This window comes from Ornithorhynchus anatinus, chromosome 10, assembly GCF_004115215.2.
Source record: "Ornithorhynchus anatinus isolate Pmale09 chromosome 10, mOrnAna1.pri.v4, whole genome shotgun sequence".
Taxonomy (NCBI): Eukaryota; Metazoa; Chordata; class Mammalia; order Monotremata; family Ornithorhynchidae; genus Ornithorhynchus; species Ornithorhynchus anatinus.
Genome location: NC_041737.1, coordinates 51,833,914 through 51,849,362, shown reverse-complemented (window position 1 = coordinate 51,849,362; position 15,449 = coordinate 51,833,914). Strand labels below are relative to the sequence as shown.

Here is a 15,449-nt window from a genome sequence, read left to right as displayed (position 1 = left end):
CTTCTCTGGGCCTCAGTTACCTCATCTGCAAAATGGGGATTGAGACTGTGAGCCCCATGTGGGACAGGGACTGCGTCCAACCTGATTAGCTGGTATCCAGCCCAACCTTTACTACAGTGTCTGGCACAAAGTAAATGCTTAACAAATACCACTGTTATTATTAACAACAAGAAGGATCCGGCCTTGGGAAAACCGTGGTTGGTGGGTCATTCCGGGGTCAGTCTTCTCAGCCCCGTGACCCACGAGGAGCATCATCTTTGAAGACAGAGGTCAGGGCCGGAGAGCCGAGCAGGAGCGTAGCCACCCACCCTGTTCGTGGACCCTCTGGCTTCAGGGACCACCCACGGGGCCAACTGCACAGCAGCCAGAGGCATCGTCTCCTTCGCATGACTGGGGAGTTCTTGGATTCCAACTCATTTCAGCCGCAAGTATGGAAAAAGGAGGAACAACTGGGGGGGAGGGAGGAAGAAAACGGGAAGATGGGGAGGAGAGGAAGGAGGGAGCCTAGATGATGAAGCAAGAGGCCCAGAGGGTTTGGTGTCGGTCTCCCCTGCTTTACACTGAGGCCGTGTTCTAAGAAATGAGTCACGGGAGAATAAGAGGGGTGAGATTCCAGTATTCTTCAGGCAATAAAAATAACATTTATTTCTCTATATAAAACTGAGTTCGCTTTACACACACACACACACGCACACACAGAGAGACACACACCTCTCACACCCTTTGTGCAGGCTCTCGGAAGGCAGGGAAGAGGAAACTCCTCCAGAGAAATAATGGGAAGGCTGCCCAGAGTAGGCAAGGAGGGGGAAATCCTGGCAGACCTGAAAATGCTGACAAGAGTGTAGAACGGAGCTTTATATATCCCATAGCTGTGAAATATGGTGGGGTGGGGGAAGGTGAGACAAGCTAAAGCACTGAGAAGCCCCTCCTTTTCTACCAGGCCATGAAATAACAGCATCCTTCTTAGCTTCAGAAGGCTAGCAGGAAAACAAGCATGTCTTCTTCGGGAAGTAATTAATCAGGGGCATTTACGGAGTGCTTACTGTGTGCAGAGCGCTGTAAACAGCCCAGTCTAGCAGAAAGAGCACGGGCCTGGGAATCGGAGAACCTGGGTTCAAATTCCGGCTCCGCCACTTGTCGGATGTGTGACTTTGGGTGAGTCTCTTCACTTCTCTGGGCCTCAGTTGCCTCCTCTGGAAAAGGGGAACTCAATCCCTGATCTCCTTCCCGATTGGGCTGGGAGCCCCATGTGGAAGAGGGACCGTGCCTGACCTGATTCTCTTTTTCTTTATGGTATTTGTTAAGCACTATGAGCTAGGCACTGTACTGAGCACTGGGGTAGATGCAAGATGATCGGGTTGGATACGGTTCCAGTCCCACAGAGGGCTCACAGTCTTAATCCCCATTTTACATATAACAGGCACTTAAATGTCACAATTATTATTATTATTGTTGTTGGGATTAGAGACTTCTTCAATATCTGCTCCGGGCTGCTGCCCAAATCATCTCGCTGAAAAGGTCTCTCTGTTCCTCCCCGCTTCCAACGGTTGACCGTCTCCCACGCGACCGTCTCCCACGGCGGCATCAGGCGGAGACTCTCAATGACAGCTTTAAGGCTCTCTGCCTCACTCTTTGGCTGGCCTCACTCCCTCCTCCTCAGCTCAACCCTGCCCAAATCCACCTCCAGGCTCTACCCGGCTCTGGTCAACCAATCATCCACCGGTGGTATTTACCGAGCGCTTCCCGTGTGCACAGCACTGTGCTAAGCCCTTGGGAAAGGACGATACGACAGAGTTGGTAGACCCCGATCCCCGCCCACAAGGAGCTTGCGGTCTTCGGGGGGAGACAGGTATTAAAATAGATTACGGAGAGGGGAAATGGGACCGTACAGGGATATTTCCCTAAAATGTTGGGGGGTTGGGATGAGCATCCAAGTGCTTATAGGGTGCACACAACACAGCCAAGAGCCCGGCTGACCCAGAAGGGAGGGAGGATAGGGGAAAAAGAGTGTGGCCTGAAGGGCAGACCCCAGGCCTGGGAGTCAGAAGGACCTGGGTTCTAATCCCAGCTCTGCCGCTTGTCTGCTGTGTGACCTCGGGCAAGTCGCTTCACGTCTCTGGGCCTCAGGTACATCAACTGTAAATGGGGATTAATACCGTGACCCCTACGTGGGCCTGGATCTGCGTCCAACAGGATTGTCTTGTATCCACCCCAGCGTCTAAAACTGGCAAGCAGTAAGGGCTTAACAAAGACCATCAAAAAAAACAAAAACCAACAGGAAAAGAAAAGAGGGTTTAGTCCAGCCTCTCTCCCATTATCTTCATGGCCTGGAACTCCTTTCCTCCTTCTCCTTCCCCTCTAGGCTGTAAATTAATTGTGGGCAGGGAATGTGTCTGTTATACTGCTGTGTTGGACTCTCCCAAGCGCTCCGCACAAAGTAAGCGCTTAATCAATACGACTGATTGATTGGTATCTTCCAGACTTCAACCTTCTCCACCCTCAAAGCCCTCCTAAAATCCCAGCTGCTCCAAAAAGCTTGCCCCAGTTACGATCCGGGCAGGAGAGTGAAGTATGGACTGGAGTGGGAAGGGACAGGAGGCAGGGAGGTCAGTGAGGAGGCTGACGCAGTACTCGAGGTAGGGTAGGGTAAGTGCTTGGCTCAACGTGGATGCCGTTTGGATGGAGAGAAAGGGAGGGGTTCTAGAGATGTGGTGAACAGGATCTGGTGAAAAACGACACCAAACGAATGACTGAACTAGTACGGTTCTAGTCCTGCCGGAAAGGTTTCCATTCTCAGTGTGGACTTTTGGGAATCAGAACCCAAGGTCAAAAGCCGATCACATCCTAGGAGTTCAGATCTGCATTGTAAATGAAGGCAGGAAGAAAGCCATTTCAGGGCAAACCACTGTGTTCAGCTTCCCAGTGGGGAACCAGTCTGAGAGGTGGTGTGGGATGGCCGTCAAAGAGATTAACAGAGGAGGAATGGGGACTAATACAGAGCAAAGGGTTAGTTTGGGGGGGGGGGGGCTAGAAGGAGTGTGAAGGGGAGGATGGGGGTGATACACACCTTGGGAACTCAGGACGAATTGGACCAAGCAGTGAGGGTTCCTGCGAGCACCAGGTTGAATCTATTAATGTGTTATTTGTGTGGGGGGGGGGATCGTTGGAAACTGAAGGCCTGCTCAATTACATCACTGAATAGAGATTAAAAATGCAAACAGGTGGTCGCTACTGTGGAGTTACAGAACGCTCAGCTCGATCAATCGTCTCTACTGAGAGCTTGTTTGCAGAGCACTGTACTAAACGCTTGGGAGGGTACACTACGACAGAGTTGGTAGACATGTTTCCTGCTTGCAAGGAGCTTACCGTGTAGAGGGGACATGTCTAGCTTGGCGATGACACTCAAAAATATTTTTCTGAGGATGCTGAGGCTCAACTTGACCTCATGAGAAACGAAGAGCCAAAACCGGTTCAAAATATGGGGCCTCTTTTTCCAGATACCTAGTGGGATTGCCTCTTGTAGGAGTAAGAGAAGCTCCTCTGCGTCCCTACTTTGTTCTGCAAAACACCGTGTTCCAGAGGCTCGGAGGTCAGAGACGAGGCGGGCTGCAATAAGCGCTCAGTACAGTGCTCTGCACACAGTGAGCGCTCAATAAATACGATTATATGAACAGTCAAGGCAAGACATGGCAAGTGCTTGGATCAGGGAGGTAGTTTGGATGGAGAGAAAGGGGGCAATCAATCTTCCAATTGTCTCTATCTGTTGCCGAATTGTACATTCCAAGCGCTTAGTACAGTGCTCTGCACATAGTAAGCCCTCAATAAATACTATTGAATGAATGATTCTCCACTCCAACGGCCACCATCTTGGACAAAGACTGGTCAAATGGGGCTGAAGACCGTGTGTCCAATGAGGGACACAGACCGCGTCCAACCTGAAGATCTTGTATCCACCCCGGCGCTTAGTACGGTGCCCGGCACGTAGTAAGTGTTTAACGGATAGCATAAAAAAAAAATCCTGGCTAGTCTATCGCATCAGCCTCCTGGTCGCCCCCTCTCCAGTTCATACTTCACTCTCTTGTCCGGATCAGTTCTCTAAAACCCAGCTCGGCGCAAATCTCCCCAATCCTCAAAAAATCTTCAGAGGATTCTCCGTCCTCTCGGCATAGACAGAAATTCCTGACCGCTGGCTTTCGGGCACTTGAGCGGCTCTCACCCTCTTTCTTATCCACTCTTGTAAACTCTGTGTGTGCGGAGATCAGGTCTATCAACTCTCTCGTCCCCACCCAAGCACTTAGTTCAGGGTTCTGCCCACAGTAAGCCCTCCATAAATATCAATCAGTGGTATTTACTGAGTGCTTACCTGTACAGAGCCCTGTACTAAACGCTTGGGAGAGTGCAATCGAGTTGGCATATCTGCCCACGATGAGCTGGCAATCTAGAGGAGGAGACGATATAAATACAGGATATGTACACAGGTGCTGTGGGGCTGGAGGGGTGAATTTCAAATACACAGGAGGTGTAAAAGGCAGAGGGAGTAGGGGAAAAAAGGGCTTAATAGGAGAAGACCTCTTGGAGGGGAGGTGATTTAATAATAATGAATATTGGTATTTGTTAAGCATTTACTATTTGCAGAGCGATGTTTTAAGCGCTGGGGTAGATACAGGGTAATCAGGTTGTCCCACGTGAGGCTCACAGTCTTAATCCCCGTTTTCCAGATGAGGTAACTGAGGCACAGAGAAGTGACTTGCCCACACTCACTCGGCTGACAAGTGGCAGAGCAGGGATTCGAACCCATGACCTCTGACTCCAAGCCCGGGCTCTTGCCACTGAGCTATGCTGCTTCTAAGGCTTTGAAGGTGGGGAGAGCAGTGGTTTGTCATACCTGATGAGGGAGGGAGTTTCAGGCTAAAGGCAGGACTTGAGCAAGGAGTCCTATTACACTGTAGTCTCCCCAAGCGCTTAGAACAGTGCTATACACAGGGTAAGCGTTCAATAAATGCGATTGAGTCGGTGGTGAGATAGGTGAGATCGGGGAACAGGGAGTAGGATGGCATTAGAGGCACAGTCTCTAGACTGTGAGCCTGTTATGGGCAGGGACTGTGTCTGTTGTTGTGCTGTACTCTCCCAAGGGCTTAGTACAGTGCTTGGCACACAGTAAGCGCTCAATAAACACGACTGAATGAATGGAGGAATCTGAGGAGCGAAGCGTGCGGGCGGTGTTGTAGTAGGGAATCAGAGAGGTTAGGTAGGAGGGGGGCAAGCTGATTGCGTGCTTTAAAGCGGATGGTAAGGAGTTTGTTTGATATAGAGGTCGACTGGTGTCCACTGGGAGTTCTTGAAGAGTTGGGAGATGTGGACTGAATTTTATTTTTTTTGGAAAAATAATCCGGGTAGGAGAGTGAAGCTTGGATCGGAGTGGAGAGACAGGAGGCAGGGAGGTCAACAAGGAGGCCGATGCACGGTCGAGTAAATACCACCGATCGATCGACCGATTCTCTCTCCCACTGCAACCCAGCTTCCATTCTTGTTTGTGATTTGATTAGAGACCACGGTGTCCCACTTTTACCAATTTCCGCCACAGGCAGGTCCTCAAAGAGGAGAACAGAGGCTAAGACCTCTGGAATTACACGCAGCACAGGCTTGGCAGGGAGAGGCCGTGGGTTCTGTGGGTTTCCGCCTCAGTTTCCACCTCTGAAAATGTTCTCCCTTCCCCATAGACCGTGAGCCTCATGAAGGACAGGGGCTCTATCTGACCTGACTCCCGACTCCGCTACTTAGCTGTGTGACTTTGGGCGAGGCACTTCACTTCTCTGTGCCTTAGTTATCCCATCTGTAAAACGGGGATTAAGACCGTGAGCCCCACCTGGGACATCCTGGTTACCTTGTATCTACCCCAGAGCTTAGAGGAGTGCTTGGCACATAGTAAGCGCCTAACAAATACCGTCGTCATTATTATTATGCTTAAAAATTTTTAAAGGCTGAACCTCTCAATTCCAGGGTGTGAGAGAGGGATTTTCCTCCTTTGGCTAGATAACTCTCACCATTTCTCACAAAATACCAGATCCACAGTTCCTCAACTGTTCCCCTGAAGCCTTAGAGCAGAGCGCTTGAAACCGTAGAGAAGCCCGAGGGTTTTCTCCTCCCTCCTGCCAGCAGTATGGACACCTCGGGCCTCCGGGAGCCAACATTCCAACATTCCAGTAGCAACGCTAGAATTTGGGAGAAGAGAGGAACCCAAACCCGCCCATGGAAAAATACGAGAATTCACTTCCCGATCCAAGCACTGACAGGAAGGGAAAAGGCAAAGAATCTCTTAAAAACATTTGACTGGAGCATTTCACAGCGCACAAATTACAACCAAGAAAGGCTGGGATGGGGGGGAGGCTATTGTGAGGCCTGAGGAAAAAAAATGCAAATATGCGTAAAAATCATCTGATTGGGTTTTACCGGCCAAATTCGGGGTAGTTTTGCCAACAGGAAACCCTGGCTGGAAATCTTAACTTTGCCCCAGGTCGCTATAGCTGCTTCTACTTTGATTTTTCCTGGATTGAGAGGGGACACTGTGCAGGAGTTGGACTCGGTTTAGCTTCAGCGCAAGCCCTCCCCGCTGCCGCGGGGTGGTCGGAGCAGCCAGAGAGGCCGTTCCCTTCTTACCTTTGGGGTCCGAGCACCGCTCACCCCAGAGGGCAAGGGGTGGGAGGAAATGCTCACTCGCTCCCCTCAGGGCCCACCGGGGTGGGGAGAGAGCCCCTCTCAACAATTCCCAGATGCATTCTCACCATCGGCGGCTCCATCGCGCCCAAATAAAAACTGAAGCCCTTTCCTATATAGTCCGGGGGCCCCTAGAGCCATCTGAAAACCTCTGACCCATTTCTGGAGCACCCTAACACAAACCCTGAAACTAATTTTCCCGCCACTCTCGGTGTGGCCTAGTGGAGAGGGCAAGGGGCTGGGAGTCGGGAGTCCCGGATTCTAATCTCGGTTCCCCCACCTTGCCTGCTGTGGGACCTGGGGCAAGTCACTTCTCCGTGCCTCAGTTTCCACCTCTGAAAATGTTCTCCCTTCCCCATAGACCGTAAGTGCCATGAAGGACAGGGGCTGTACCTGACCTGACTGATTTCTCTCTGTCCCAGTTTACCAAATACCACTATTATTAGTATCGTTCTCTCCCACTGATAGGAAATATTTTTCATATGCATGGGACAGGATGGGGAGGAGACTGCAGCCCTGCCCACCCTTAGGGGAGGGGGGAGTTGACAGAAGTCAGGATGTAGTGTGGGTTTCCCCAAAATCTGGCGGGACCGCCCAGCTGGGAACTGAAGTCTTGGCCCCCTCCACCCCATCCAACCCCTCAGGCAGGGGCAAACGGGCGCCCCAGCCCTCCCCACACCTGATATCGCCAGGCAGAAAGGTCTGCTCTGCCGGACCACTTCTCCTTCCCAGCCCTCCTCCCAACGGGGGCCCAGAGCGGTACAGGCCAAACCCCATCATGAAATGAACGGAGGGAGGCCGACAGGGGGACCAGGGTGGGATCCCAGAGCCGGGGGCCTGGCAACCCATCGTCACGCCAAGTTTCCCGCCTCCCACCCTTCTGGACGGGAGGGAACCAACAAGGGAGCGGCATGGGTTAGTGAGAAGAGATGGGCCTAAGAGGTCGGAAGGACCTGAGTTTAAATTCCAGTTTCCCTGCTTACCGGGTCGCCACTTAGCTCCTCGGTGCCTCAGTTTCCTCATCTGTAAAATGAGATTCGCTACTGTTCTCCTTCCTACTTAGACCGTGAGCCCCATGAGAGACGGGAACTGGGCCTGGCCATCTTGTATCTACCCCAGTGCTTAGCACGTAGTACATGCTTAATATATGCCACAGTTATTATTAGTAGTATTACCTGTTTTCCCTCCTCATTAGACCTAGAGCCCCATGTGGGACAGGGACTGTGTCCAAACTTATCTCATATCTACCCTAGTGCTTAGTACGGTGTTTGATAGATAGGCGAGCTTATATGCCATAACGTCATCATCGGCATCATCACGCTCATCATCTGATCGGCGGCTGAGATGAAGCTCATCCCGTCAGCGTCGGTCGGCCCCGCCATCCCCTCTGGGAGAAACGCCCGCGGGCTTCAGGCCGAGAAACTACACCCCGCGCGGACGGAGCGAGCGCCCGCGTTCAAGGACTGGTGACAGATGGAAGGATGGAGGCCGGGGGGCCGGAGCGAGAGGCAGGCGGAGAGGGAAGGAAAATGAGGAGCGGCCAGGAAAACAGTAGAGGACAGCAAATGAGACGGGCATCGCGCTCGGCCCGGACGGATACAGGGTCCAGCTATTTCTGCTTATGTTTTCCGAAGGCAATAGCCGAAAGGCGGAGGCTGGGAACATTCGGAATGTCATCGAGTGTGGAATGTTAGCTCCTGGAACCGGTTGGCTCCTAAGCTTTTCGTGTTTTTCCGGGCTCACAATCCAACGCTGTTAGAGGTATGCAGGCAGGCAGGAGCCAGGCTACGCAGAAGCAGTATGGTTTAGTGGAAAGAGCCTGGGGGGTGAGAGGACCTGGGTTCTAATACCCAGTTCTGTCACGTGTCTGCTGGGTGACCCTGGGCAAGTCACTTGGCTTCTCTGGGCTTCACTTTCCTCAACTGTAAAATGGGAATTAAATCCCACTCCCTCAGACTGTGAGCCCCGTGTGGGACAGGGACTGTATCCAACCAGACTAACTTGTGCCTACCCCAGTGCTTAGAACAGTGCTTGGCACATAATAAGCGCTTTACCAGCCTCTTAATTATCATTATTATGCAGACTCCCAACCAGGGGGTCTTTGGGCCACAAGTGAGACCTCCAAGCCTCATATCCACCGCTTATCTCATCTTACCCGGAATACCCCATCTCTGGAGCAAAATCCAAAGCGGAGCCAAACCAACGTAATGAGCCCAGTGCTCTACAATGGGACCAAACCTCATCTCCCTTTACTTCTCCCACTCACCCGACCCCAAACGAGAAAGCGTTTCCTCAGCAAAAACCGAGAGAACTTGGGTGAAGCAAGTCTTAAGGGACGAAGAGAAAATTCAGAAAAATTCTGAAGGAGGTTACGGAAAGTGACCCTATTAAATGTTCCGCATATTCTTAAGGAACTTTCTAGGATTTTTAAGAACGAAATTTTGCATTTGCTCTCGAGGAGCTTGCCACTGAAAAGGTGACCATTTCAAAAACCATTTCGAGATCTCTTCAGGGGTCTCCTCGAGCCCCGAACAGTCGGCGTATATTGTTCACTCCAACGATAGGGATGAAGATACAAGTTTCTCAGGAAAGAAGCTGAATCAGGAACAGTAGGGCTTGGCAATGACCATTTCTGCATAACTTTAAAACCAAGCTTTTCAAGACTTCCTAAAGGAAAACCTTAAAACCTGTCAGCTAACCCGGAAAATCTCTATCACACAAATCTCCTTCACATTTCTCCATCAATATACAGTTGAGCTCCCTCCCCGGATCAGTTAATTTCCACTAAAACCCCATGCTTTTTCCTGTCTGCCTCAGACTGCAGCCCACTGGATCAATACTGTTATACGAAGCTGGGAGCATATTTTTGGTGATAAACAGTCAATACGCAACATGGAAAGTTCAACTTCAATCTCTGAAAGGCAATTAAATCTGAGTCCGTACTGGCAGACGAGCTTTAGGAACGAGCTAAAGCTAAAACAGAAAATGGCACGACTGACAGGCTTTCAAGAGGTACTTTCTGAAGACAACAGTTTTAACTGTCAAACGCCACACTCAAACCATGCCAATGTGGAATACTAACATGTTTCCTTTTTTTTTTTTTTTAAGAGACACTGGTAACGACCTTAAAACCTTATCTTTTAACTGTCAATGCATTCCAATACATTAGCAAATACATTTACAAGGTCGGTAACTGTTGGGTGACGGGAGAAAATTATACAGTGTCTAGATAATGAATGGGTGTAAACTTACCTCTATATAGCGTGTGCTACAGGAATTACCCATGACAAATTAATCTGTGAACAGGAACGCTCTGAAGACTGCTATTCTGCCCACTTAACCAAGACCCTTAAACTAATCGTTGTGTTCTCAACTGCCCCTGAAACACACACATGCGCACGACATCTCTGAATTCTAACCTCCGACTTCCACCAATTTTAAAACCTGAAATGATCCAAAGTTTGGCCATGGAGGACAGTGCCTGGAAGTGTCTTAGTAATGAGCGTATTTCTGAAGGGCCCACACTCACCTAACACTACTTTTCCACCCTAACAGTATCATTTAAGGCCCAAACGCATAGTGCAAGAATTTAAGCTTGGCAAGAAAACATTCCAGGGGAGGAAAAAGTCTTTTGGAAACCCTAGGTCACCCGGAAACTCACAGTCCTGACAGGATTCTCGAGTGTTCTCAGGGGCCTGGGCACCTTCCCCGGTTCCCAGGGACGGTCGGGGGGAAGGGGCTTGTGTGTCAGGCCGGGGAGGTTCACACGCCAACTGCTGTTGGCAACCCCAACCACCCCCACACGCAGGACACTGCAACTATGGTCCGGGAAGCTGTGTAACGTCAGTTGGAAGCGAGGGGACAAACCCAGAATTGTGCATCTATTATCCACGCCCCTCAAGGGCAGGAATCTGTACACGGTAGCCACTCGAATACTGCCCACCAGGACGGGATTTCTCTGCTCCAGAGACGCTACAGGTTGCCAATCTATAAAAGGCAAGGTGGACAAACCTGAGGGGTCTTCGTGCCCCAAAAACCTGAAGCAAGTTTCTAAAACCAAACTTGCCTCAAAGTTCAGCTGTCCACCCTCCAACTAGATATACTGTATTCAAGTCTTCTTTTTCTTTAAGGACTTCTCTGGAAAACCGCAACACTCAAATCAAAGGACCGAGCACTCAACTGGAGGGAAGATTGTACACCATACATTTCCCAGTGCTCGTTTTGGTCTAAGAAACCGGACTAAGCCTGTTTCGTCTAAGAAAGAGCAGAGATTCGGCACGCTGAGAAGCAGTGTGGCCTAAAGGGAAGAGCAAGGGCCTGGGAGTCGGGGGACCAGGGCTCTAATCCTGGCTCCGCCATTTGTCGGCTCGGTGACCGTGGGCAAGTCGCAATTTCTCTGTGCCTCAGTTACCCCATCTGTAAAATGGGGCTAATGGGACTGTAGCCAGCCCGTTTCGCTTGCTTCTATCCCCGGGCTCAACACAGCACATGGCAAGGGCTTACCAAATACCACTGAGAAGAATAACAATTAAAAACAGTCTTTGGGGAGTGGTCTGGGCCAACGCACCGCTTCTCTAATACACCACAACTTTCCCAGCACTTTTGTCAGTTCTGAGCAGCAACAGCAAGGACGAAAACTCTTGCAAACTTTCAAGTTTCGTTCTCCGCACTCGAGACTACGCGATGCTAATTAGCTTCAAACCAGTTTACGTGTTGCAGGATAACATCCCTGGGGGTGAACCAGACTGAATGTGAAACCGACTAGGCATCAATTTCATTCCGCAGGCATAACGATCTTGGTGTGAGGGGGTAGTGGGAAGAAAAAAACAAAAGGAAAACAACAACAAAAACAACAACAAAAAAACCCCCACGAGGTAAGGTGGTGATCCAAAAAGGAAAAAAAAAATCTCAGGGGCAAGAGAGAAAAATAAATAAGATAATTGCTTAATTTTAGGGTGGAGGCTGTATTCAAAGTTTCTTCTGGCTACCAAGCTAATTAACAGATACCAAATGAGTTTGGTAGCCAAAAGAAATTTAGGAAAAGAAACTTCTCCCTGATAAATGGGAAGCCATCCCTAAATAATTGTGGGGGAGGAGAGGTTGCCTTCAAAATGCACTTAATCCCCATTGAGCCACTAAATTACATACAATATTGTAGCTAAGACAGGACGATCTATTTTAAGGCTCTGGAACTCATCCATTTTGAACAGGGGCTTCCACAAACTATTCCAAAGGCTGATTTAGCAAACGCACCACAGGTGAGTGTTAGTTGTAGTGGAATGCCATTTGACTTTAGGAGCAAGTGATCAAGTTTGTTCCACTGCCTTTAAGGTTAGTGATGGTCACCAAAACCGTATGAGTGATGAGAAGCAGTGTGGCTCGGGAGGAAAAGCACGGGCCTGGGAGCCGGAGGACCTGGGTTCTAATCCCTGCTCTGCCCGGGGCTTGGGAGTCAGAGGCCGTGCGTTCTCATCCCGACTCTGCCACTTATCAGCCGGGTGACTTTGGACCAGTCACTTCACTTCGCTAGGCCTCTGTGAGCTCATCTGTCAAATGGGGATGAAGACTTTGAACCCCACGTGGGACAACCTCATTGCCTTGAATCTATTACCTTGGACCTACCCCAGCACTTAGAACAGTGCTTGGCGCAGAGTATGCACTTAAATACCATCATCATCATCACTTGCCTGCTGCGTGACCTTGGGCAAGTCACTTCACTTCTCGGTGCCTCACTTTCTTCGTCTGTCAAATGGGGATTCCCTCCTACCTAAAATGTGAGCCCCATTCGGGACTGGGACTGTGTCCAATATAATTATCTCCCCCCCCGCACTTAGAACAGTGATTGGCGCAGAGTAAGCGCTTAACAAAAAACATTATTATTATTATTACATAAAAGAGAGAGGTTCAATCTTCAGGGAACAGCAGTGGGCTCCACACACAGCAGATGCACAATAGATATTACCGATCATACAAGATTCAACAAGTTCAACTGGCAATGGTTTGGAGGCAGGCAGACCCCCAACACAATCAGGTAATAAACACTCAGAGTTAAATTCACAAGGACAAGAATAAAAGATATCTGTGTGGGTGCCCACCCCACCGATGCTGGAAAAGCAAGCTGACTTCACTATAGAGATTTTCACCTACAGTCTTTCTGAATTCTGTTGTTGTACTAAATGTTTTCTATTTCACTCCCTAGAAAAATATTTAATCGCCTGCAGCGCGTTTAAATAAAACCACCCAAATCCAAGCACGGTAACTGTTTGAAAGCGAAAACCTTAACTATGACATTGCTTATCAACACATAACCTTTCTTTTCCTGCACACGATTAGAAAATAAGAGTTCACCATAGCGGGCAGAAGAAACAATTGCTCAAATGGAAAAAAAACAACCCTCATGGTTCAGTTCGGTATTCATTTTATGGAGAATCAAATACAACATCACATTCAGCTACATTAAAATTTTTTTGGTTGGGGGAAAATGACTAACCTACTGCATAACTAAATTTAAATAGGGCATGAATCTGCAGACTTTAACATTTATGCCACAACAAAAATATTTCTACAACAGTCAATCCTGACACTCAAACCCTACAGTCCCGCACACAGATACTATAAAAAGACCAGATTCTCCTTTGGGAATAAAACTCTAGAGTTATATTTGCATAAAACGGCTTTGGGGAAGGAAAATGTATCCAACTTTTAAGAGGGTGAAAATGAACTCGATCCTTTAAACCTGCCTTCTAAACCTCTCAGATATCCGTTGCCATTACTCAATCACCACCTCTTCTCCACCTTTTGGCAAATCAATCGTATCTATGGAGCGGTTACTGTGTGCAGAGCACTGCACTAAGCACTTGGGAGAGTGGTCCATTATAAGAGAGTTGGCAGAGTCGGTTGGTTCCCTGCCCGCGATAAAACCGGTCTTCTCACATTCATCATTTGGGAAGAGTTTAATGGGAACGATCTTGAAAAGACAAATAATCCGGGATCTTAAGATTCACCACTTATTATTCCTAAATCTGCCCATTCTTTCCCTCTTCGGCATAGGCTGAAAACGAAGCTCTAACACAACTAGGCAACGAAACACAACTAGCCTATGAATTGGCGAATTAAATAAAACTGAAGGCTCCTGTGCCTGATAGAACAGTTGAACGAACTCGTGCGGTGTTGGACTTGTGCAAAGATAGAGAGAGCAGATGCGGCCCTTTGTATTTAACCATTAAAAACAATGTATTCTAAAAATAAATTTCCGTATCGACCAACAGAACAAAGCTGTTTATAAACTAAGAAGGAATGTGGAGGTGTGGGGAAGACAAGAGAAGGCCTCTCAGCAGACGTCAGGGGCAGGAAACAGGGAAAGAAGAGGAACTGGAGAGGAGAGAGAGTGGAGGATGAGTTGGAAAATTGGAAGATGGGGCGAGGTGAGGGAGAAAGAGCTAAGATTGGGGCAAAAAGAGGGGGAAATTGAGTTGGGAAGGGATGGAAACTAGAGGATGAACGGCAGGTGGTCGCTCAGGCCAGAAGAGGAAAGGACAGAGGGGCGAACAACAGATAAATGGGCCGAAAGAAGAGAAGGGATATGGAGAAACCTGTGAGAGTTGGAGGGAGGAGGGAAAGAGGAGATTGGGGTGATAAAATCAGAAGTTGGAGAGAGCCACCCCATCAGAAAAAGTTGCAGTATAAAGGGTGATGGAGCTGGACAGGGCAGACGAGGCTGGGGGAAGGAGAAGCTAGAAAAGATCACACTGAAAACTCGCAGGGGGCCGAAGAGAGGGTCCCCGAAGGAGCGTGTCAACGGCTTAATAAGTATCGATCAAGGTCGCCCGCCCTGCCCTTTGGGCGGGGGGATTGATAAATCCCAGGCAATCGAGTGATAGATAAAGTAACCTGGAAGGGCCGCGCTGTTGGAAGGGGAGGCCACACCGTCTGCCGCGCACAGTAAACGCTCAATACATCCCACTGCATGGAATGGAGAGGGCGTCGGAGGGAGTAGAGAAGGGGATGGGGTTGTAGTAGACGCCCAAGCGGGAGGGAAAAAGCACGGGGATGGCAAGGGGGCCCGGCGGGGGAGGGAGGGGATTCCTCCCGAAGGCCGGAGGAAGAGGAGATTAAGGGAGGATTTAGGGGAGGGGACCCCGACACGGTGGGCACGGGAGGGGGGCTCAGAGGGGAAACTGAGGACACAGGTCGGGCAGGTTAAAGATGGGGGGACACGGCCGGGGCGGGATGATGATGACGATAATAATAAAGAGGGTGTTTTAATAGTCACATTGCTAGTAATAATAAAGAGGGTATTTGTGAAGGGCTTCCTAGGTGCCAAGCAGTGCCGTCGGCGCTGCAGCACTGGGAAGGAGGGAGGGAAGGAGGGAGGGAGGGAGGGAGGGAAGGGGGCTCCGGCCTGGCGGCGCGGCCTTCCCCGCCGTCGACCCCCGGCTGGCCGGGTGACCTTCGCCGCCTGCGGGCGGGGTGGAAGCGGGGGCGCCGGGCTGACGGGCGGAGCAAGGGAGGGAGGGAGGGAGGAAGGGAGCGGCTGAGGAAGGACCGGCCGGGCGGGCGGCGGGCGGGGGGCGGGCGGCCGGACACTCACCTCCTCGGGGATGGCGGGCTCGGCCGATGAGGAGGACGACGCCGAGGAGGCCGCGCCGGCGGCGGCGGCCTCGGGCTCCATGTCCCCGTTGAAGAGCGCGGGGCCCTGCTCCGCCGCCGCCGCTCCGGCTCCTCCCGCTCCTCCT

General features: G+C 50.3%; 1 protein-coding gene across 4 annotated transcripts in view; it reads right to left on the bottom strand.

Annotated features, from left to right (window-relative positions):
* BRAF (B-Raf proto-oncogene, serine/threonine kinase) overlaps positions 1-15,449 on the bottom strand; it is a 118,281-nt gene extending 102,832 nt beyond the window's left edge. For 2 of the 4 annotated variants that reach the window (XM_029073225.2, XM_029073228.2), the window contains exon 1: positions 15,305-15,447. In XM_029073225.2, coding sequence (XP_028929058.1) covers positions 15,305-15,385 — 81 coding nt within the window. In that variant the 5' untranslated portion in view covers positions 15,386-15,447. Of the gene's footprint in view, positions 1-15,304 lie in introns of all 4 variants that reach the window. The other 2 variants (XM_029073227.2, XM_029073226.2) reach the window with 2 other exon arrangements.